Genomic DNA, 23,209 nt, shown 5'->3' on the forward strand with positions numbered 1-23,209 from the left:
TCGTTCGCAAATACTTATATATTTTTTTTACAAAAATTATTATAAATATGATGTCACAATTAATTTATGAATTCTTTGGATTTTCAGTAACTATTCAAATTAATTATGTAGACATTTTTAGAAAAATAGTATGAGATGCTGACATTTAAAGGTGCATTAACAACTTAATTTTTGAAGCGATTATATTCTTATATATCAATATATCTTATATCATATATATCAATATATCTTATATATCAAAATTAAAATAAATTCATACTGTCAATTTTTATATTCTGTTTACTCCTTTATCTAACAACATTTTCTGGTCATGATTAAAAAATAAAATTTTGTTGATAAATTATATGAATTTAAGGAAGTATGGTAACCCTAAAACGTACCGCTTTAACTGCGCACTAAATATTCTCCCGGCGACAATTGCGATTATGAAAAGTGCACCGTTATTTATATCCTACGCCGTTTATTTTTTGTCGCCCCTTTCAAGGGCAATTAAATACCGCCAGTCTTAAAGCACTTTGCATATTCCAAGGAGTCGTAGCTTTATTATCGACTCCCTAATAAAGATAGAAAAGGTCGATGCTATAATTTTTAAGGCATTTAGTACCATCTCTAGACAACTGGGGTGAAATTTATGTGCAAAAAGAAAATCCATTTAAAAACCCAATTATTAAATTCCACATTTTGAAATAAACACGTTTTCAAGTAACATACAAGACGAGAAACAGAAGAGAGACAAGAACGATTTTTTCCTGTACCGATATTGTTATCTTGTGTCAGATTCTGATAGCGTCTCCCCTCCGACAATCTAAGCAACAGAACCACCCGTTCCCAAATTGAACCGCCTCAGATCTGTCTTCAGTAATCCATGCTTATAATTGATGTGACAATGTCAAATAAGCCCCCGATTCGGCTAATCGGAAAAATACAAATCTGTCTCCTTATGATCGATTGAAGTGTCTTCGGAGGTTATAGTCTAACGCTACCATTACTGTCTTTGATACAATTTAAGAGAACAAGGAACTAAAGACGTTAAGAGACACGGTCCATGAGATTTGTAAGTCAAATTATTAGTTAAAAAAATATAGACAAAGTGAACATTTACTTATATTCTAATACAGTATTACTAGAATGTTTATTTGTTTTATAGACAATGTTATATTTCAGTTAAAAAGCTAACTCAATATAACTATTACACACCATTACGTCTCGTAACTTCTAACTGTGAATGTGACGAGATATGGCGGAAAAATTTACTTTTTTCGCTCTTGAAATATTGGATTTTTACATTTATGCCTTTCACACCTCATAACGTAATATTTCTTGCCGTTTTCCCCCTTTTGATAACTTTTCTGTTGCAGTGGCAACATTCAAAATAAATGTTTGGCAGTTTATCATAAGAAGTCGACACATACAGCGAGGTACTGTGAGGTACACGGTTTTAACTGTAGTATGTATTAGGTACCTCCTTTAAGGGTTAAGAAGGAGGTATGCCACTTAGTTTATTTTTGTAAAAGTAAATTATTTAAAAATTACTACACATATAGCAAACTTAGTTCCAAGAAAATCATAAAATAAAATACTTCTTTTTTTAATGGCGTCTTTGTTTATTTGTTGACTGCAAGTTTTATTTTATTTATTTCTGCAACATAGTATCAAAATCAAAGAGTATACAAGGAAATTAATTAAAGAGCTAAAGCGAATGTTACCTCGAGAGGTCGACAGGAATAATGTGACCGCAGCATTTAGCGAGGGGCATCGAACGTACTCTAATGGCATCCAACCGCCAACTGGCCACCGCATTAATCCTTTACCGGCTCAAGATTAATTATTCAAACTTGGCCCGGGCCTCGTTTCGCACACGTCCTTCGCAAATTGTTTACAACTACGTCGTATCGTGTCGACTAAATGATCATCGCCTCTTTAACTTTAACGTCTTAATTCTCCCTATGAATTACGTTTAAAATAGAAACTGGACAACTATGTTGTTTTAATTGGCTCGTTAGCTTTCGAATTTGATATGAGATAACACACTCAGATGACGAATACGAAAACAAAATAATTATTGGAACCAATCTTAATACCACTCTAGGGCAGATATTCCTTAAGTTTCTTCTTTAACGACCTCTTTATTATGTTTTATTAATCCAAGATTCGTATAGGATAGCGAAATCTGTAGCTTATAGTTTAAAAATTGTACTTCCTTCAATCTTTATGAATAGTGTGTCCTATTATTTAATTGAATAAAACAAGGGTATCCACGATATTATCAAATGAAGTGCGGACAAGGCGACTCCTGACTTGACCGATGTAAGTGACCCTAATCCGCAGTAAATCTTCGCCGCTGCTTACCCCGGCTGCTAGAGGGTTAAACGAGCACACGTCGTTCTACAACCATTTATTACCCCACTTGTTTTATATCTGAACAAGGGTTTGTATTAATATTTTAAAACCTCACGATACCCTTTTGTAAAACTTAGCTAATGATCTACATTGTTGAAATCGGTTTGTTACATTTTTTTTTTGTTTTTAACTTCTTTATGCCCCATTTTCGTTAGAAATGTGAAAATAGAAAATAAAGAATTACCATCTAGAAGCAAGAGCCTATGTTTTCCCTATCGTTGTGGATATTAAAGTAAGATAGGTTAACATTAGCTATGTACTGTTTAAGTCTTTATGTCCCCTTACCCGTACATTTAATTAAGATTTACATTACATTTATTTAATTTATTACATATTACATTACATTTAATTAATTTACATTTAATAAAAATTTATAATTCACAATGAAACCATAAAATACTCCTTAATCAAAGTCAAAACTAAACTAAACTCTTTCTTTAAACGATGTTTGTAAATTCAATCGCGCTATAATTCATTTTTCTAGTGTAGCAACCCTAGCGAAAGATAGTGTTGTTCAGTGATGCGTAAGGATAGCATATCGAGATAATGCGAACATTATACGCGGCACCTCTCAAGCTCGCATAATCGCCTCTCCCACTAAGCTAACGCAAAAACACAAAGCCAACTTGCATCCCACATATTCATCATAGACGGTACAGTTCGGTGTAAAATATTAGGGTAATATTAAAATGTTTTTCAGTGACGTCGTAAAATTTTTGTACCATGTAGTAAGGTCTTAATCTTTCTGTCCAATCTGTGTGTTTAATAAACGTTTTATAGTTGAATTTCTTAAAAAAATAACATCCTACTAAGTAGAGTTCTGCATTAGCGAAATAGAAGAGAAGATAGAAAAATGACAAAAGCCATTACGTTTGTTAAAATTACAATTTTATCTTAATGTACTGTTAAGCACTTTTATCGATACCGGTACATACCCAACTTGAATCTAAAGGAGTTGACCAAGGGCTATCACAATTTAAACTTCAGTCAACTGAGGATAATTTAACATAGTTAACGTGCGTACGGTCGGCAGTTATTCAAATAATTTTAGGTTAGAAAGTGTTGTATTTTATAACACTTTTTACAGGTTATGTTTAATTAAAGAAAATTAAAATCGTTTGAAGTGATCCCATTTAAAAATTACAACGTATGTACATAACTAAATTAATACTTTATGTAATATTAAAACAAACAATTAACACAACTATGTATTCAGCGCCATTACATCGTACGTTAAGCGGGGCGGTAGAATGCAGCCAAGTGGAACCAAGACTCGTGTTTAGTTTGATTGACAGCAGCCCCCGGCCAATAGCGAATACGAAACTGACGAATTACGTCAATCAACTGCCGCCACCACCGAGCTGACCACGTTACAACAACATGCGTAGTAAAGCAAACTATCCCTTATCACGTCCGAATACGATATCTCACAACTACTATAATTATACGAATCCACGGTATACCGAGTACCCGCCACGCGAACGCTAACCCCCCATTATTCGCCGCCCTTTTGTAATTTGAATTTCGAATTCCAATTCTTATTTGTGGTATAAAAAAATAAAAAGTATACTGTTTCGACACAATGGCGTCAAGGGCGGTTCTTTGACATGCGATCAAGTTATTACATTAAAGGAAAGCTCGCCCGCGACCGCCGCTGGCCTGTTATTTCAACTTTCCAGGAATCGTATAGACCATTAATACGAAGCATGACATTTAATATAAACCGCTATAAAGTCGACGATTATTGAAAATTGCATACCTTGCTTATGCAAAATGTGTACAATATAAATAGAATATTTAAATATTTTCATACTAAAACATATTTTTAGATATTAGAGTCCGTCCGTTAAAACAAGGTCGACACATAATCTTCTACACAATGTATACTTGCAAAGTTTTATAACACGTCTTAACTAATGATTGTTTTTTTTTTGCAGAAAACGGTTTGCCACGGAGGCTGCGGACAGCCTACACCAATACGCAACTGCTAGAATTAGAAAAAGAATTCCATTTTAATAAATACCTCTGTCGTCCCCGACGCATCGAGATAGCAGCCTCCCTAGATCTAACTGAGCGACAGGTAAATAATAACGATTTCCTAAACACATAACTAAATAAAATGAGATCAATTTGTAATAACGAATTAAGTGTATATCAGGTCTTAAAATCCAAAAACAATATACACCTAGTTAATATCAAACAATTGCTATAAATGTGACAACCCCATCATTTACTTTTGTCTTTTTTTTTCAGGTGAAAGTGTGGTTTCAAAATAGACGAATGAAACACAAACGTCAAACTCTTAGTAAAAGTGAAGACGGAGACGATAAGGATTCGACGACGTCTGAAGGTGGGAAGAGTTCAAAGGCAAGAGACAAATTTCTCGACGACGATGGGCCGCTCTCGGGGAAAAAGAGTTGCCAAGGCTGTGAGCTACCGCCGGGTGCTTTGTGCTCGCCTACCGAAGATTTACCGGAGCTCACGTCACGAACGAGGAATAATAACACTCCTAGCGCGACTAACAATAACAGCTTTGCGAGTGACGGCGCTTCGAGCGTAGCTTCGTCATCTTCTCTAGATAAGCTAGCAGAAGATGACTCAAGAGATGCGCATCCAACCGCATCGCTCGCTCCAGTACCACGTAACTTGGCGAAACGAATCAAACAAGAATCCAGAAAACGTTCGCCTTCATTAGATGCAACGGGTTGCAAAGTCTCACCATCTTCTTCGAAGGATGGCCTGGTGGCGCTCGGCGGTCTTACAGACGGCGGCAAATTTTCGTCGGTGAGCTTAACCCCATCTTCAACACCCGGGACTCCTTCGGGCATGCATCAAAGTCCACTTGGGCATTATCCAAGGCCATCGCCGCCGAACGTGCCACCGGGAGCACCTCATCCTCAAGCGGTACCTAATGCGATGCCACCATATGTTATACGTGGCAACGTACCACCCGGCCAGTTCGGATCTCATGCTGATTTTCGCATGGATTCGAAACAGTTCGGAAAATTAGCTCAATACCCTCAGGGCAATAGATCTTTTGACGCCTATGGGACAACGTTACAAGGTGTCGATCAACACACATATTCGCGCAGTCAGCAGCATACTAGAACTCAAGAAGCCTCACCATCGACTAGGTCTAGCAACGGAGTCGGAAGGCAAGCTTATCCACATGAGATGTATCAAAACTATAGTTACACAGCATATGGTAAAGAGCAGGCGACCTACGGACACCCCGGATACGAGCAGCCGCAGGGATATCCCAGCGAGCATATGGCATACTCGAACAGTCACTACGGCTATCATTACCATGAGAGCGGGCAACACGAACACGCGCACGCATACTATAGTGCGGACGGACAGAAGAGCGCTCCCAATGAATATGGTAGATGGAACGACGCAAGTAACTACAGCCAGCAGGCAGCTGTGACTCCGGCGGCGTACGGCCCTGCAGGCTCGCAGCCGCCCGCACCGGCCGAGGCCTACCCCGGAGGGAGCGAATGCGCGGATGGCTACGGCTCCTTCCAGCAGTTCTACGAGGCGACGCACGGCGCGCAGGCGGCCGGGGAAAACTCCAATTCGTCGTCAGACTTCCATTTTCTAAGCAATCTCGCTAACGACTTCGCACCCGAATACTACACCATTTGAGATAAGGACTTCGCCGAGCAGGCGAGCGATCTATTTGTTTGAAGCTTTCAAATACGGTTAATTGCGACTTGAAACTCAGTGACGCCGTAGGTGATATGGACATATAGATGAATCCTTTAATCTTTGTACCGATCGATTTAAATCTATTGTTATTATTTGATATATTCTAAGTGAATTTGTAATAAAATGTATATATTTATGAAATCTTAGCATATACTTTCTAATAGATTACACACGATATAAATATTTTTACTGATACGTACTCGATTATTAATAAGGTGCTGTTATTTAACAACAGTCTCTGGTTATTATTATTAATGTAAATATAGAAGGTATACTGTTTCTTATTATTTAATATACGACAAACAGACAACATTTACGCAATGTCTTTTAAAAAGCTTGGTATAACAGCTTTCGCCGTTTGATGGCATCTTACGTACAAGTGTAATAATACTCATATAAATTTCATATTTAAAAATTATACTTGACTTATCTTCCTCAACCTATCAAGTGTTCAAGTTAATAGATTGTGTAAAATTGAATTATGATTTGAAAACTTATTAAAAAAAAAATTGTTTAAAAATTAAGGGATAGTCGTTGCCTTATTTAGTTAATATTGTTTCGTGACTATAAGAAATATTGTAGATACATAATAGTAAGATAGAATAATAAGCGAATACTTATAATGTAGATACCAGTGCATCATTTTGGCCTATTGAAAATAAATAATTTGGTGTCGCAAACTTTTTACTTTCTGTTTCTCCCTAAACAATTGCATAAAAACTATTTCCATGGATATGGAATAATCGTGTCTGTTATATAGATTAATTAACTAAGTTTTCTCTTCAGTGTTTTAATTTATTGATGATAGATCACCATGAATGATTGAACGAAAGTCCAATATTCTGTTTATATTAGTCTAATCACGAAGAAAAAGAACCCATGTGACGAGATTGTCTTTCCCAACTTCCTTGTACATCCTATCCTATCCTGATTTAGGGCCTGTCCCACCAAATTGTAAAATGTCTGATAACAATCGAACATTAAAATATGTGATAGAATTATCGGATTTTGTTCCCTTGTCTGACAGAGACGTCATTTTTAAGCTATCTAAGCATGTCAGGCAGTGGTGGGACAGACCCTTAGTCTAATATTGCAGCAACCTAGTACTAATATATAAACATAGGTGCCATAATCAGCAGCTAAATAATTTATCTTTCCCAAAGAAGTGATTAGTAATTACAATAAAAATTAATTAAATCTTTTAATAATTTTTAATCTTTAACAATAATTTGTTATTGTGATAATATAACTTGACATGGTGTTGAGCAGTTCATTTTGAAATCAAAATAAATAAATATGCAAAATCATAAAATCGTTTGAACTTAACACTATGGAGTGTTAAGGAAATTACGATCTTGCCTTGAGTTACAACTGCAACACATTCAAAAGTGTTAGACTAAAAAGAGGTTAAATATAAGCATTCAAAAGATTTCTTCGCACAATTATTGTTATGATGTGGAGGCTTTCTGAGGCTCAGCCTGTGCTTGCATCTTCATTTCCATCATCATGCAAATAGCATCCTTTACTTTTGTCTTCTCTATACCGAGAACTTGTATTTTTTCCATCTGTTCCGTCACAAATTGGACTTTCCGTTTAAAGTAATCTTTAGCCCCATCTATATCCTGTAAAATTAAAATTTTTCATTTTTAAATTATTTCAAATACACAGTCACATTATAATCAGATGTAAATCCTTTCTTCTGAATCAAAGCTTAAATTTTATCAATACAACTTGCTTTTGCTCACTATTCCATCTACATAGAATTTAAAAGCAGATGCGTTGCCTACCCTTCATTGAAGGAGGAGAAGACGCACAGAAAGAGGATATTTACCCTTCCTATGTGTCTCCACCATCAAATCCACTTTTCCTTGCCATCCTTTCCTCTTAAGAAAAGAGGGAAAAGGGAAAGGGACAAAAATTAGGCGTCCGGCACCATACTCCTAAGACGAAATGCGGAATTGCTTCCACTTCACGCCTATTTTCTGTGTGGTCGTGGTATTACACCGGGCGAGCCGGCCCATTCGTGCGAAGATGTTAAAGCGGGCTCTACCACTATGCTTCACATCTATACTAAATTTAATCAAGATCCTTTAAACAAACTCCATCTAAACTTTCACATTTTAATATTAGTAAGTTACATTAAAATTCATTAGTATCAATATGTTTTTATTCAACTTTTTACCACAAGCCATATGAGCCATGGTCGACTGACTTACCTTTTGTGCATAGTATCCAGTTCCAATGTCAATAATAACATTATCTGTATCTGCTATTGTTCCAGACACATACATAGAGCTAGTCAGAGGAACAAGGATTGTCTTTCCCTTCGTAGATGGTGTTAACTTTTCTACAGTTTCTCCAGAGTCCACAAATTTACCTTGTGCTATCTTTAGAGCTTGTAAAGACTCTTGGAAAACTTGAAGATCCTATAAGAAAATAAATCGTACGTTAAAGTTATTGTTCCTTGTAACACTAAAATCAGATATGAATAGAAATTTACTTACATGATCCACTTGCTGTTTGAGCTGGGCCAACTGGTGAAGATTTAGCTTTGAGAGGTCAATCTGCTGCATTCCCGGTGCCGGAGCCATTGAAACCGAAGCCATATTGGTATAATTATAGTTTTTGTAGCCCAAGAATTCCAATTAACATTAATTTATCAAATCAATTTTCACTGCATAATTCTAACCTCAAGTTCTTATATTCCGAAAACAACAATGTTCACGAAAAAGAATTGCTCATTTCAAACTTTAAAAGGAGAGGCACAGATAACGTAGGTACCAACCATAGAAAGCAACGCAATGCACAGAATATATTTATTACAACTTGGACATAGACTTTGTGAAATGACTTACTTTTAATCTGTATCATTTATTCTTTGTTTGGTGCAAATGTAACTGCAGTTCAGTGAAAAAAAAAACCAAAAGAATCCAAGAAAACTCAAGTTATCGCAAAATAGGAGTTTACAAAATACTGAATAAGACGGTTGGAATTATTGAAGCAAATAAATGTAACCAGGAAAAACGTTTCATAAATTTTCAGACATAGTTGTATAATTTGAATAACATAACTCTAACCTCGTTACACAATGTCTGTTATTAACTTGCAAACAGTCGATGATTTTGTTAGTTTCATTGGGTGAGATTTCTTTTATGTATTATTTATTTTATATTGTTACATAACCTCTGTATGTATATAAAAGACAATAGTATAATAACAAACAGTGAGTTATATATACTGTTTATTTTAAAAATCCAATATTATTTTCTTAAAAACTGAAAACAACATTTCCTTACAGGCCAATTAGATCTTTAATATTCTCTTTTGAATCTTTGTCTATATGAAGAAACAATAAATGTTAATGAATTGTTAATTCGATCTACATGTCACCGCTAGATTCATTATTTGGTTCAGAGTTAAAAACATAATGTTGCAAAAATAAATTAAATAAAAGAAAATGCAAATTTTTCAGCTCACCCCAACTAACGGTAGTACATTTTTCCACCGATTGGGCAGAACAATGCCCTCAAATAACTGCAGTGCTGGAAGAACTTTCTGCCCTTCCCGAAATCAAATCAAGTGGTAGCAAATTTGGAGCTTGTGATGCAGAAGGTCTTTCAGAAATCTCACTTAAATATAAGGTTTGTAATATACTTTTCTGATATGAGATTATTGAACATAGGATCTTGATGAAAATATTTTATTGTATATTAAAAAAAATATGAATGACCCTGCTAAAAATGTTCTGTCTAAAATTTGCAGCAATAAAATTCAGATAAGCAATAATGCAAAAAAGTTACAAATAATAATCTCAATAGATAAGATATTGGTCATACATTAATAGATAACCCACAAAGCAAAACAATTAAAGACAGGTCAAACTTAAAAGAATCTACAACTTTTCATATGAAGTGTGTATGACCTAAAGTTGATTAGTAACATTCCCAATTCCAGTAGGATCTTTGTAACAAAGTGAACTTGTAGGATGAGGCGGTGAAACTTTATATGTTAAGCTAAAGTGTAGTTGTAATAAAATTTGAACCTATTACAATGTTTGCAGGTTGATTCAGTACCAACAGTTATATTATTTAAAAATGGATCCCAATTAGATAGGGTGGATGGGGCTGATGTGTCACAAATTACTTCTAAAGTAAAAGCTCAAAGTCTTGGTAAATCTGCACCTGCTACAACAGCTAAAGCACCACTGAAAGAAAGACTTGAATCCCTTATCAATAGGCATAAGGTGATGATTTTTATGAAGGGTGACAGGCAAAAACCAAGATGTGGATTTAGCAGAACCCTTATTGAAATAATGAATGAAACTGGGTATGTAGAAACATTGCAAGTGTGCAGTTACACATTTTGAACTAAATATTAAGTCATTTCAATTCTGCATGATAAATTAATAAATAAATATATTTTTTATCTTTACAGAGTACCATATGACACTTTTGATATTCTAACTGATGAAGAAGTCCGTCAAGGTCTCAAAGAATACTCTGATTGGCCAACTTACCCACAGTTGTATGTAAAAGGCGAATTAGTTGGAGGTTTAGATATAATTAAGGAAATGAAAGCTAATGGTGAATTAGAATCTACTTTAAAGGAATAATGTGTTCATCTGGTGTAAAATTTTATTTATTAAATAAATAATTTGGGTACATGGGTTTGCTCTTACTTAAATTTTTCCTTAAATCCGCTGATTTTGATAGATTTTTGCAATCAACTCAAATTCAACAGTTAATGATACCAGTATACTGAATACCTGGATCTCTAATGTCCTTTATGTAATGAAAATTTATTAAAAATCACCTTGTAGGATTAAACTGTCCTTTTTCTCATTAATTTGGCAAAAATTGTATAAGTATTGAAAATTCATAAAATATAAGGACAAAACACAGACACTCCCATTACTCTGTGGTTGCAGACTTTTATCTGTCAATGTCATTTTTTATTGACATTTTATGTCAACAAATCATTTGACTTTGAAGTTCTGTTTAGATTTTAATTTACATGATTGTGTATATGATTTGATTGTAAATATTTTGTTGACGTGTGCAACAATTTTCTATTGTGGTTGTTCCAAAATAGGAAAAAAATGGACAAACCAAATTCTTTTCGTGCAGGTATGGTTATCATAGCGCAGCGAACCATAGCTGTTTCCATACTAATCTTTTCTTCTATTAAAGACATGTAAACTACAGTTTCAGAAATGTTGAGTAAAGCAAGGACCGCAGGCGACGGCATGGAATCGGTCGATAGTGTCGTTGAAAATAAGTCGAAACCAGAATATAAGCGTAACGTGTCAACTAACAGTACCGATTCACTTTTACCTGCACGTCTAATTCAGCTGTATCCATCTAAAATAGTGACATCAGAGAAGAAAACGTCACATGTTTACTCTAAAAGTCCTAAATTCGTACCATACGAACCTTATCCTGGTGCAGTCAAGCCAATTACTTCACAAGCAAAGTCTAAGAATACAAAGAAATCAAAAAATAACATGGATATCAACACATTGATATCTCAGATGTCACAAATGGATACAAATTTAAATGAATACAAACCAAGACCAAAGTTAGCGTCTGTTAGTGATAAATCTGTAACAGATATTGAAAAAGATGATACTCATAATGATTTGAAGAAAAAGCTTGAAGAAGCACAAAAAGAAACTGAAACATTAAAAGAACAACTAAAACAACAAGTTCAGGTACAAATTATAAATATTCAAGTATACTAAATTATGGGATAAAAGGCAAAGATCTATACCCTAGTAAAGCAATTTAAATAAAACTTACTAGAATTTAAATCATACTTTGTGTTAAGTTAATGTTTTCAACAGTGTGTTTTAAAAACCTAAATTTTCAGGTGAATAAGGAACTGAAAACAATGTTAGTTGCATCAATGGGAGAAGACCTTGAAATTCAAGTCCAGTCACTAAATGAAGATAAAAAACATCTAGCAAATGCTTTGATTAATACTGCACAACACCTTTCAACACATCAGGTATTTTAATATTTACACTATAGCAGTTGCTTGCGACTGTCCATGTGAATAAAATAAATATAGCCTATATTACTCAGTGGTTCCATAGCTTTTTAACAGTGAAAAAATTTTTTGATATTGGCCCAGTAGCTTTTGAGTTACATATTTCACTACATACAAATCCAAAAATACTAATTTTTCCTCTTTATAATATTAGTATAGATATGTATGTGTAAATTCCTTACATAAATCACTCTTATTATATTAATTAGGAATCACAGCAAAAATTACAGAACATTTTTCAAATTAAAGAGACATTTTTATCTATATTAATATTGGTTTTTAACACTTTGCAGGAACAAACAGAGTGGCTTGCCGGACAGTGTGAGGTATGGAGGAGTAAATTTCTTGCTAGCAGGTAGAAAATAGTAGTAGTGTTTGATTTTTAATTAATATTTTTATATTTAGATATTAAAGTGGTTTCTTTTCTTAGTTTAATGGTAGAAGAGCTGGCTAATTGCAAGAAGTTACTTAACGAAAAAACAGTGAATTTGCAACAAGCAATTAAGAATTTGTTAGACGAGAGATGCCGCACAAGGGATATGATGCTAAGTACATATAGAAATTTATACAGTCTTCATGAGAAATGGCTAGAAAATATAGCAATATCAGACTATATCAGTAATACAAAGATATATAGTAGACCAATAGGGAATTTAAACTTCACAGCAACATTGCCACATTCAACAAACATTTTAGATATGGCATCAGTTAATTTGAAGCTATCAGAAAACATTAGTAGTTCAGTTGAGAAGCAAGATATTAGCCATTTTAATATTTTACCATCGGCTACTGAAGCGGAATTATATGCTGAGAATGTAAGTATTTATAAATAAGTACCTCTAAGGGCCTGTCCCACCAAATTGTAAATTGTTTGATAACAAACATGTAAAATATGTTATGAAATATCGGATTTGTAACCTTATCAGACAGTGACGTCATTTTTAAGCTATCTTTTTGAGCTATAGAGCCTCTATCAGCCAGTGGTGGGAGAGGCCCTAAGTTGCATAAATATAGCTAACTAGCGGTTTATTTTGTGGCTGCATTTGTTCCGGGCGTTCTGTGAAACAGTTGTGGCGAACATAGCTAATATATGGGGGCATGCTGGTATCCACTAGTATTTCTAATGGTAAAGCAGTTGATATTAAGTCTATAGTGTATAAATTACAAACAAAAATACAAATCTTTCCTTTTTCTGTTAATATGGATAGATTACTTTGTTAATTGTCTTGTTTTGTCTCTCTTAAAAATGATTTTTGAGTCTAACTTCTCTCCCTGTCTCATATTCATCTACTAGATTTAGTTGGTCAGTTTTTAACTAAAGTTAGGTTATGTCCTAGTTATTATGATCAATGCCACTTTCACTTTACTCTGTGAAAGTGTTAGTGGCATTACAGGTGTAATTTTTTTATTAGGTAATGGCAATGCCACTAGAAATAAAGAGAGCGAATGAAGATCCAGTGAATGCATTAGTTAATCATGCATACAACAACAGTAATGTGTCTCCGCCTGTCGCCTCCTGTGTCCACTGCAATGGAAGAGTACAATTATTATAATTTTACATGGAAAAATAGTGATGGAATATTAGTTTGCTCATTGTGTTTAGTTTGTAAATAATCAGGATATTGAATAAACAGGGGAATTTATTATAAACACATAATTTCTACTCATAAATGGGGTAAGTTGTAATGATTTACTTAGTATTAGTTTTTTGATGAGTAATTTTGTCGTACCATCTTTCTGTGTAAAAGTTTTCTAATTTTGTTTGCATAATATTTAAAAAAACAAGTATACCAGTTTTAAAGTAGTTTTTAATTTAATTTTTTGTAAAATAATAACAGGCGATTAGTTAATTATGTTTTGAGAGTTGTAAAACTCATTTATCTTTAGTTCTTGTTATGAAGTCAAAGGTAAATTTAGAGTATAACAGAATTATTTTTAGTAGGCAATTTGTTGCAAGATTATGAATGATGCAATATATTCTCAAGATTTGTGATGTTTTATTACTTGAATTGTGTAATAATGACATTACAAGAGAATAACATATTAGTAACAAATCACATAGATTTCTGTTATGTGTTTTTAATGGTTTTTATCTTCAATTTCTGTATAAGTCGTGCAAAAATAATGTCATTGGACCTAAAAAAAATATCTTAATTCATATCATTCTTTAGGTCATGTATATTAGACCTATAGATATAATTTTATCCTTATTTAAGATGTTTTCTTAAAGTGTAACAAACATGATAATTCTTTGAACTTTGTTTTTAAAATATTGTAAATTGTGTGGTTGATGTTATATGCAAGTAGAAAGATTACTTTAATAGCAACTCACATCCCAATATAAACAATATTATTAATATTAAAACTATTTTAAAAGTGGGCCTTAACACTACTTAGAGATGTAACAGGGGATACTGTATCTTTTTTTTTTCAAATTATTGATAATAGTATAGATTGTTTCACATGCTTTCGTAGATTTTGTAAACTTTTGATACCAAATTATTCAAAATGCAACCTTTGTATCTGATTTTTCTTAAAGTGTATTTGTTAGGGGTTTGGTGTCTTTTTTGATTTGTTTTCATCTTATATTTCTTTTAAATATCTCAGTTGCCAGTGAAATGTCATTCTCCAATACTACTGTAATTTGATATTTTTTTCCAAAGTATTTTTATATAATTTAGTAAATGTATAACAAGACTTCTTTTTTTTATGTATGTTGTGTTCACGGTTGTGACTGTTCAAAATATATTTTGATTTCATTAGTTTTAAACAAAATTTTGTTGTGAGTAATCTTTTTCGATCACATTCGAGTTTGTTATTTATTGTTTTTTTTTTAACACAAATAAATATACACTTTGAACACTAATCTTTCGAAACATGTTTGACGGGAGAATTAGTGTTTATGAAGAAATTGTCAATAGCTTTTGGTACTTGGTCGTACTTACAGAAACGTATTTAGTGCATAATCTAACACAAGTACTAATTTTATTGTTAAACAAATAATACAATAATTTATCAATATAGAAAATCTTTATTATAAAAACACTGTAACAATTACTTTGTAAATATGTATTTATTATTTTTAAAATAAAAAAAATCTTATCACAATGTACGTTTTACATTTTGAGACAAAGGTCATACCTTCAGCCACGTTTAGAGAAGATTGTTTGACTATTAACTCGTCTTTACTTATTTGAATGGTAATACATTATTTTTTTATTGAAATTACGCTGGTTAAGTTAATACATGATTCTTTCTGTGAACTATCTTCTAATAATTAGGCATGGGGTTTAACAGCCGATGATCTAGTCTAGATCAAGGTGGAGGGAGTGTACTATTAAAATGGTCTCATTTAAAGTAGTTTTTATATCTATTTTAGATTTTTCCACTCTAGAGATCCAGTTCACCCAACAAAAACTAAGTGGACCCTACAAAAGTACAAATGGTATCACAGTACATTACAAATGATACAATACATGCTCAACGATATAGTAATATTAGTATAGACGAAGAATTAAATACACTACCCACTTAGAATCAAATATCGAAAGCAATCTGTCGACATAATAGCTAGGATTTAGCTCGTTTACATGCTGTGACTAGTTCTCGATTTAATTTAATTTCGAACGATAAATGTTATTTCACTAAAATGGGTAGGTAATAAAATTCCTCGACTGTACATATAATAATGAACTACAAGTGTAAACGATTGTAGTAATGCAGTACTTCTTCGCCGGTGTAGTTGTACGCGAGGTAATCCTTTACCGAGACGTATTTGGCGCCGCCGAACCAGTCCACCATCGCGATCTGAGCTATCTTCATCTTAGCAACGAACCAGTTGTGATCTATAGGAAATAACACATGTTAAATTACCTAATATACCTAAAAAATTAAGCTTAATTAGATCACGAACCAGGGGGAAAATGCGCCATAGCTGGGTGCCTTTCGAATAACGCGGCTTTAGCGAACTTGTACTCCTCGGAACCATCTTTGACCTGAAACGATATTTTATCGCGTATAGATTAGTGTAGTGTAGTGTAGTTTATTATTTAAGTAGCTAATCTAAACTTAATTTTTAAAACGTAAACACATGCTTTTTTGTTATGTAACATGTTAGCAATCACAGCATATTTTTTTTAATAATTATTTATTAATTAAAGCCCTACACTTACGAAACGCTTAAGGATATATAGTTATACGCTATTAAACTTAGTTACGAGTAAATTGCAAATAAATGTGATGCGTGAAAAGGACAAAAGCTACAAGCTGACAACATCCAAGAAGCAAGGTTGCTATGGTAATGATAGTTTGTATTTAATGTCAAAGACCTTCGTAGTCATTTCTGCTGAATATATTTGAATTTAAGTATTTGCAATTGAAAGTTTTACGAAATAAACAAAATAAAATACAGTTTTTGTAAAAGTGCTGTAATCAATTTTGTTATTGTTGATAAATTGTTATAAAACTTATATTTTCCAATTACGGATGTACTCTTTAGTGAAATGTATGCGAATTTTGTTATAAATTTTTTCTCTCGATAATATTAGATTAAATGTAAGTGTACTATAATCTGATTAGACGAATAACTCAAGATAATTAAGATAAAAATTATCACAATAGCTTTTTGTAATTAAAATATAAATAGTATTGTTTGAGGTTGAGGTCTTGAGCGATCTATTATCATTTGCAAGATAGCGTAGTTGATAATGGGGACGTGTGTTAACTCATGTAGTGCCAATGTAAACACAGCTCAGACGATAACTACGGCTTATCTGAACAAACGTTGCCAGGGTTTTTTATGTAATTTAATATTAAGAAATCAGCGTCGATGCGTTTGAACACATGTGCGAAATTCGTGATCAAGATAAAATGCATTGTCGTTGTGATGCAATACTATAATTATAATTTTAAAACTCTGTAGTAGTTGCGAAGCTTATTTCGTGTTCTTTAAAAATTATATAGGAATCTGATAGTAGTTATAAACACTTTTTATTTTAACGTCTACACTGACATACAAGTCGCAATAAATGTTTGCTTATTTCCAATCTTAAAAAAGTTCCGTAGACAACAAATCTTCTAATTAGGTTTACTGAAATTAATTCTAAAGAATGAGTTTTAGATTCAAATTTCACTGTGTAACACAAGAATACGGATTTGTTAATGGTGTAAAGAATATACTATAAAACGACATATAAATATGTTAGTTTGTCTAAATTACCTTCCTCATTTTGCCCGACAACATAAGCCGTGTGCAGCGCGGGTCCTCAGGGTCCCACTTCTGGCTCTCGCAGTATCGAGTCTCTTCAAGGGACACGAGAACTGTTGCACGTGTATTTTTCTGTTAACACACCAGTGTTATTGTCACCTAGAGTCTCTTAATTGTTACTTTACCTCCTTTACTAAAACTACGATATGGAATATTTTAAAGTCGCCTGTCATGTGTATAAGGCGAGGCTAGGCTAGGCCGAATTATCAATATTTCTTTTGCTGTAATAATGTCTAGAATTTGTAAATATCCTTGGAAATGTGTATATGTTATTAATGAAGCTAATTTTAGAATGGTTTCAAAAATGTTAGGTAATTCTTACCGCTAAATCGCGTGCAGTAAAGTCCAACGGGGACATATAGAAGTACGGCATGCCGGTAGAATTGGCCATAGAACCGTCCACTATAGATTTTACATTTGTAAAAGGAAAGCCCGAGATAGCAGGTTGTGTTGATATGGTAGCGATGGACGCCCAATCTGTCAACAAAAGGTATCTTTTCAAGACTGTAATGCAAACTGCAACTACATATTTGGGTTAAAAGCGTGAATTATCATAACATTCAAGTGATTCATTAGCTTTCGATATGTTTTTAAGTCATCAATGCTTATTTTAAAGACAAAAATGTACAAATCCTAAGTTTTTATAGTCTTCCTAGATCAATATAAGGTTTAATTTTTGCTAATATAAACAAAATGCCAATATGAATCTTTTTTCGAAATCAATGTAGTACACTTTATCGCGTACTTTCACGAACTTGGCATATTATTAGGTATTCCAAAATGCCAGTGTTATCGTAAATATGCGAACATTGGCTTGTGCAGTTGAATTTATTGTACAAGAATGTCGAGAATAACCGCTATGCTTTCTGAATGCATTTTACCCTACTTATTTTTGAATGTTGACAATTATTTATCCGATACTTTATGCTTGACCTTAAAATATAATTAGCTAAATGTATATGCAAGAAACAGATGATTTAAAACTTGCCGATTACAAGATTGGGAAAAGATTATTTAAATTTTGTTTAGCAGTGTTGGGACTATTTCGGAACAATCAAATATTTTGTCGTAATTTTTCGATAGATCCTAATTATACTTTACCACAGTTATGCATCACATATCTTGCCATCTCAACCAGTTTGTTGTGATCAGGTGGACCTGCACTATTGTGGTGGGATATTCTAGAAGAGATTTCGTTCTCATTGTCTTCCAGATGTCGTTTGCTAGCCCAGGATTCGGATCCATGCAAGCTTAGGCATACTGCCATAATTAACAACGTCCACTTCATTTTTATTTACTTTAATTATGCTGTAACAATGAAATTAAAATGTATTAAAACATTACAATCATGATAATTTATTTGGATCCGACAAATTTAATGCAAACTTTGTTTTTTCGTTTTTCAATATCGTTAAGTATTTTAAAATACGAAAACATTGTGTATGTTGATTACCGTACCCTTTTTTTCCTTATTGTTGGGATTTTCCTGTTGTAAGGGCAAACACATAACATAGCAATAAATTATTTAAAAATTTATGAAACTAGTTTAGTGGAGTTTTGACTTGAATTCTAAAAATTCTGTCCTAGTCCAGAGATTGATTTTCTTTTTAATATCTAGTTCAAAATCGGTGATCTTAAGTCATTACGTCAATTGTTAGAAATATGCTTTCTATTCCAACTTCTACATGCAAAATAAAATAGTAACGAAGAAATAAAAACTGACATTGAACTAACAGTTTCCAAGCAAAGTTTATAGGAATTAGCATAAATTAACACATCTGTGAATTGTATGTGTTTTAAAAACAATTAAAATGCAAAACACGCCGTAATGTTTTGATGATTCCAAGTTGAATGTCACGTAGGTACGTATTCCTTGAATTAACTGCAGATGGAAAGTAACGAGTTTGCTAATTTTATAAAACTAGTTTCGTAGACGAAACCGAACATATACATATAAATGAAAAAGATTATAAAATTTGTTACCTTATGATATTTCAGTTGTAAAAAAATTAATTGAAATAACTCTGTTACGATTCCCTCTAAATATTACGTGAGTATATTGGTCTTAAAACTACCCTCCAATTGACGCGTGGTTTAATACCTTCAAAAACAGCCATATTAAATCCAATAGCAGACTGAACTTAGAATGTTAAACAATTGCAATATAGTCTCATATCTCTATAAACATTAGCCTGTCGCTTTTATAAACATAAGTGCAGTTCACAATGTTTTGCCAACCAATGAACACGTGGTGAATCAAATTTAAAAAGACGAATACATGTTTTAAACTTAATAAATTAGACGTTTGAATAGTATCTCCGACGAACATAACGTAAGGCATATCACTAACCACTGACCCATCGGAGCTTTTTAATCTACTCTACAGATTAAAAATACTTTATTCGAAAATTGTCATATGTGTTTAAATGTTCCTTGCAAAAATTGCTGTGCAAAATGTGAAATAAAAACAGAAAGACGTTGGCAATGGCAACGTGTTTATAACCTTATTGCTATTAGGAAATGTAAGGTTAAAATTACCAGTTCAATTGTTTTTTAACCTTAACATTGTTATTATAAAACAAAAGAATATGCACACTTTTGAATGCACTATTCTTTATTTCGATTTCATTTAATATCTATCTTGATAACATTTAAAAAAAATGAATCAATTTTAAATTATGATCAGTGTTCTTTGTTTAGTATTTTTTTAACTTGCATTGCTAATTAATAGTCGTTGCCAAGGTCATTTTAGAATTGATATCTAGATAAAAAGTGCTAAATATTACTAGTTATAAACAAAGAATTGCAATATTACTTTCGGCAATAATTAAAAGCCGAAATAATTACATTTTATATTTAAAGCGGAACAAAAGTACATAAAAGTATGCATTACCTTATAACTACGTAGTTACAGTATTCGCTTATGTATAAACACAGATCACTGCCAATAATACTAATTATATTTCACCGAACGACCTAACATTCGGTACTGCACGGTGACAAGTCAGAATTGAACTAAACGCGCTTTTCAAAAGTGATAAATTATTGTAGTAAGCAAGTAGTGAGTAGAGCGGGTAAACGATTGAAACTGTCACTGTCAAAAATGACAAGCATTTTGACATTATCTTTTTTAATTTCCCTTTCAGGCCTAGCATCTATTACTTTAGGGTATTGTTTACATTAAAATGCGAGATTGATTTTGGATCGGCATTCCTTACCAGATTTTAATTTAAATCAAACTGTTTGAATAATTCACCATAATTAACTAAAATGTTAGAGCTTTGCCATTTCAAGCTATTTACATTTCAGCACAATAAATAAATATACGCATGTATCGGTATTTAAATTGAAAGAATAAGGTGAATAAAATACACAATTTTGTTTATTCAATAGTATTTATTGAGAAAATATGATAATATATTTATGTAAAAGGTATATTATCGTTGCTGTGTGCTCTTGGCTATCTGTTCCTTGAGCATGAGTATGCTGGCGCGCTGCTCGGGCGGCAGGAGCGCGATCTGTTCGTCCGATAGCTGAAGGACTTGCATTATTAACGCCGCCTGCGCAAAGTTATTAGTTTTACAAATATTGTACACTAGTTGTTGCTGGCGACTTTGCCTGCGTAATATTAAAAAAACAATAAAAAACATAGCCTATGCCTTTAACAGTGAAAGAATTTTCGAATCGAATCGAAATAGTTTTTGAGTTATTTCAAAACATTCAAAAATCCAAAAATCCAAATCTTTCCTCTTTATAACATTAGTATAGATAAAGATTAGTGTCGACAGGAGTATACCTTATTTTGTGATAAAAAAAGGAGTATTAAATTGTTTCTAACTTTTCGCAAGACATTTTAAACTAAATGTTAGTAGTTAAATCAATGGGACTTAATAATCTATGTAATATATTAAAAGAAAATTATTGGGTGTTTCATATAATAAATTACATAGAAAATATCGCATTTACCATAAATATTTAGCACATATTGTATTAACGTTTTGTTCATTTTAACTCTGAATAATATGTATGGCTTACCTTTTCTTGATCCGAAGCACCGGAAGGTATTCCCTGTATTGTCCTGGCCTGAGCTACACTCGGCATGCCGGGGGGAAGTTGTTCTACAACAAAGTATAAACAATTAAATTATTTCACCACTAGCCTTGTCCTGTGCCACTTCATGCACATATTATTTTTTTTTTAAATTTTCGTGAGACTTATAATTGCATATGTCAAAATTAAAATGGTTAAATGACCATGAATGTGCCTTTGGCTAACAATTACTATTACCATGCCAATCATGTTTCTTTGGTCCTTTTGTATTGCAGTTGTAGTTTTTGTCCCTTTCTCGGATGACAATTTTTTTTAATTAACTCACTTCTTAAATAAAATGTGTATCCTATAACGAAGTGTAGGGCTTTTTATGAAAGAATACAATTTAAAAACATGTTGTGATTGCTGCCATTCTACATCACAAAATGTGTGTTTACTAGCTTTCGCCCGCGACTCCGTCCACGTGGAATTAAAAAATACAAAAGTAAATAGCATATGTGTTCTTCTAGACTATCGTTTACGTTTATGGCAAATTTCATTGAGAATTGTTTACCCGTTTAGGCTACAAATGCTAACAAACATCCATCCATCCATCTAAACTTTCGCTTTATAATATCACTAGCTTTCGCCCGCGACTGCGTCCACGTGGAATTAAAAAAATACAAAAGTAAATAGCATATGTGTTCTTCTAGACTATCGTTTACGTTTATGGCAAATTTCATTGAGAATTATTTACCCGTTTAGGCTACAAATGCTAACAAACATCCATCCATCCATCTAAACTTTCGCTTTATAATATCACTAGCTTTCGCCCGCGACTCCGTCCACGTGGAATCAAAAAAAACCAAACCGAGTAACCTAAGTGTTCTTCCAGACTATTCTCTACGCATGCCAAATTTCATCAAGATCCTTTCAGCCGTTTAGGCTACAAACTCTAACAAACATCCATCCATCCATCTAACTTTCGCATTTATAACATTATTGGTAAGATAGAAGTATAAATAGATAATTCAAAATTAAACATATTAACAGTTAAAATCGCTTACGTGGCATTTTTTGTGTGCGAGGATCGTTGGGTCGCACGCGGGGGTCCGCATTGAATCCCTGTGCGTTGGCGAGGCGCGGGTCGCGCGGGAACATACTAAAGTATTAAAATCAATAAATTAGGTCTAGTTCACTAGAATATTCTAATACTAAAAACATTCGCAGGTGTTTAACTATTACATATTGAAATACAGTATGAAACCCACATTTTTAATAATTCCATTATATTCTTATTCATTGTTGTAGTTTCTTGATTTATAACATATTTATTGTTGAATTTTGGATTTGCTGTAAAGACCTTAATTAAAATATGACACAACAACAATATGATTCAATTAATATTAACTTACATAACTTTTGTCTCCTTAGGAACGGAAGGACTAAAGAGAAATTTGAATTTATAACAAAACTTTAAAAATTATTTAAAAAACAGACTTTATTGTACTCAACAAATTATATCACTTTAATTTCATTACGTATTAACAATTTTTATTTCAAGTATATAAAAAATCTAATAGAATAGTTTCTTTGTAAATCAAATGTTACGCTCAGCATTAGTTGAAGAAGGGGAAAAATAGTCAATGGGCCAATCGGTCCAACAGGAAACACACAAGTATTAAACACATAAAATGGTAAAATACTTGTCTTGGTTGATGGGCGGGGGCACGGGGTGCGGCGGGTGCGGCGGGTGCG

General features: G+C 33.0%; 6 protein-coding genes across 7 annotated transcripts in view; 3 read left to right on the forward strand and 3 right to left on the reverse strand.

Annotated features, from left to right (window-relative positions):
- Positions 1-6,630, forward strand: part of LOC106104216 (homeotic protein proboscipedia) — a 40,403-nt gene extending 33,773 nt beyond the window's left edge. The window contains exons 3-4 of the mRNA XM_013284185.1: positions 4,338-4,480; positions 4,654-6,630. Coding sequence (XP_013139639.1) covers positions 4,338-4,480; positions 4,654-6,045 — 1,535 coding nt within the window. The 3' untranslated portion in view covers positions 6,046-6,630. The remainder of the gene's footprint in view (positions 1-4,337; positions 4,481-4,653) is intronic.
- Positions 6,631-7,295: 665 nt separating this feature from the next.
- On the reverse strand, positions 7,296-8,877 carry LOC106104220 (prefoldin subunit 5). Its single transcript, XM_013284191.1, has 3 exons — positions 8,613-8,877; positions 8,325-8,534; positions 7,296-7,730 (listed from the first exon to the last, which is right to left on the reverse strand). The coding sequence occupies exons 1-3, from the start codon at positions 8,712-8,714 to the stop codon at positions 7,557-7,559; spliced, it is 486 nt and encodes a 161-aa protein (XP_013139645.1). The 5' UTR covers positions 8,715-8,877; the 3' UTR covers positions 7,296-7,556.
- Positions 8,878-8,967: 90 nt separating this feature from the next.
- LOC106104219 (glutaredoxin-3) lies at positions 8,968-10,774 on the forward strand. The gene is made up of 4 exons (XM_013284190.1): positions 8,968-9,246; positions 9,581-9,749; positions 10,169-10,434; positions 10,543-10,774. Exons 1-4 carry the CDS (start codon positions 9,197-9,199, stop codon positions 10,718-10,720), a joined length of 663 nt encoding a protein of 220 aa, XP_013139644.1. The 5' UTR covers positions 8,968-9,196; the 3' UTR covers positions 10,721-10,774.
- Positions 10,775-11,063: 289 nt separating this feature from the next.
- Positions 11,064-15,835, forward strand: LOC106104217 (golgin-45). 2 transcript variants are annotated; one of them, XM_013284187.1, is made up of 6 exons: positions 11,064-11,234; positions 11,313-11,818; positions 11,977-12,114; positions 12,450-12,511; positions 12,587-12,971; positions 13,569-15,835. In XM_013284187.1, the coding sequence occupies exons 1-6, from the start codon at positions 11,207-11,209 to the stop codon at positions 13,707-13,709; spliced, it is 1,260 nt and encodes a 419-aa protein (XP_013139641.1). In that variant the 5' UTR covers positions 11,064-11,206; the 3' UTR covers positions 13,710-15,835. The 2 variants fall into 2 exon arrangements, with proteins under 2 accessions (XP_013139641.1, XP_013139642.1); XM_013284188.1 differs by having other exon boundaries at positions 11,319-11,818.
- Positions 15,259-20,465, reverse strand: LOC106104218 (protein CREG1). The gene is made up of 6 exons (XM_013284189.1): positions 20,316-20,465; positions 18,524-18,730; positions 17,745-17,899; positions 17,375-17,494; positions 16,070-16,151; positions 15,259-16,001 (listed from the first exon to the last, which is right to left on the reverse strand). Exons 2-6 carry the CDS (start codon positions 18,708-18,710, stop codon positions 15,850-15,852), a joined length of 696 nt encoding a protein of 231 aa, XP_013139643.1. The 5' UTR covers positions 18,711-18,730; positions 20,316-20,465; the 3' UTR covers positions 15,259-15,849.
- A 333-nt stretch (positions 20,466-20,798) lies between these two features.
- LOC106104076 (cleavage stimulation factor subunit 2 tau variant) overlaps positions 20,799-23,209 on the reverse strand; it is a 4,398-nt gene continuing 1,987 nt past the window's right edge. Inside the window, exons 8-11 of the mRNA XM_013284015.1 lie at positions 23,158-23,209; positions 22,519-22,613; positions 21,458-21,540; positions 20,799-20,982 (exon numbers count right to left, since the gene is read on the reverse strand). Of these exons, the coding sequence (XP_013139469.1) occupies positions 20,860-20,982; positions 21,458-21,540; positions 22,519-22,613; positions 23,158-23,209 (353 nt within the window). The 3' untranslated portion in view covers positions 20,799-20,859. The remainder of the gene's footprint in view (positions 20,983-21,457; positions 21,541-22,518; positions 22,614-23,157) is intronic.

This window comes from Papilio polytes, unplaced genomic scaffold (assembly GCF_000836215.1).
Source record: "Papilio polytes unplaced genomic scaffold, Ppol_1.0 DF823691.1, whole genome shotgun sequence".
Taxonomy (NCBI): Eukaryota; Metazoa; Arthropoda; class Insecta; order Lepidoptera; family Papilionidae; genus Papilio; species Papilio polytes.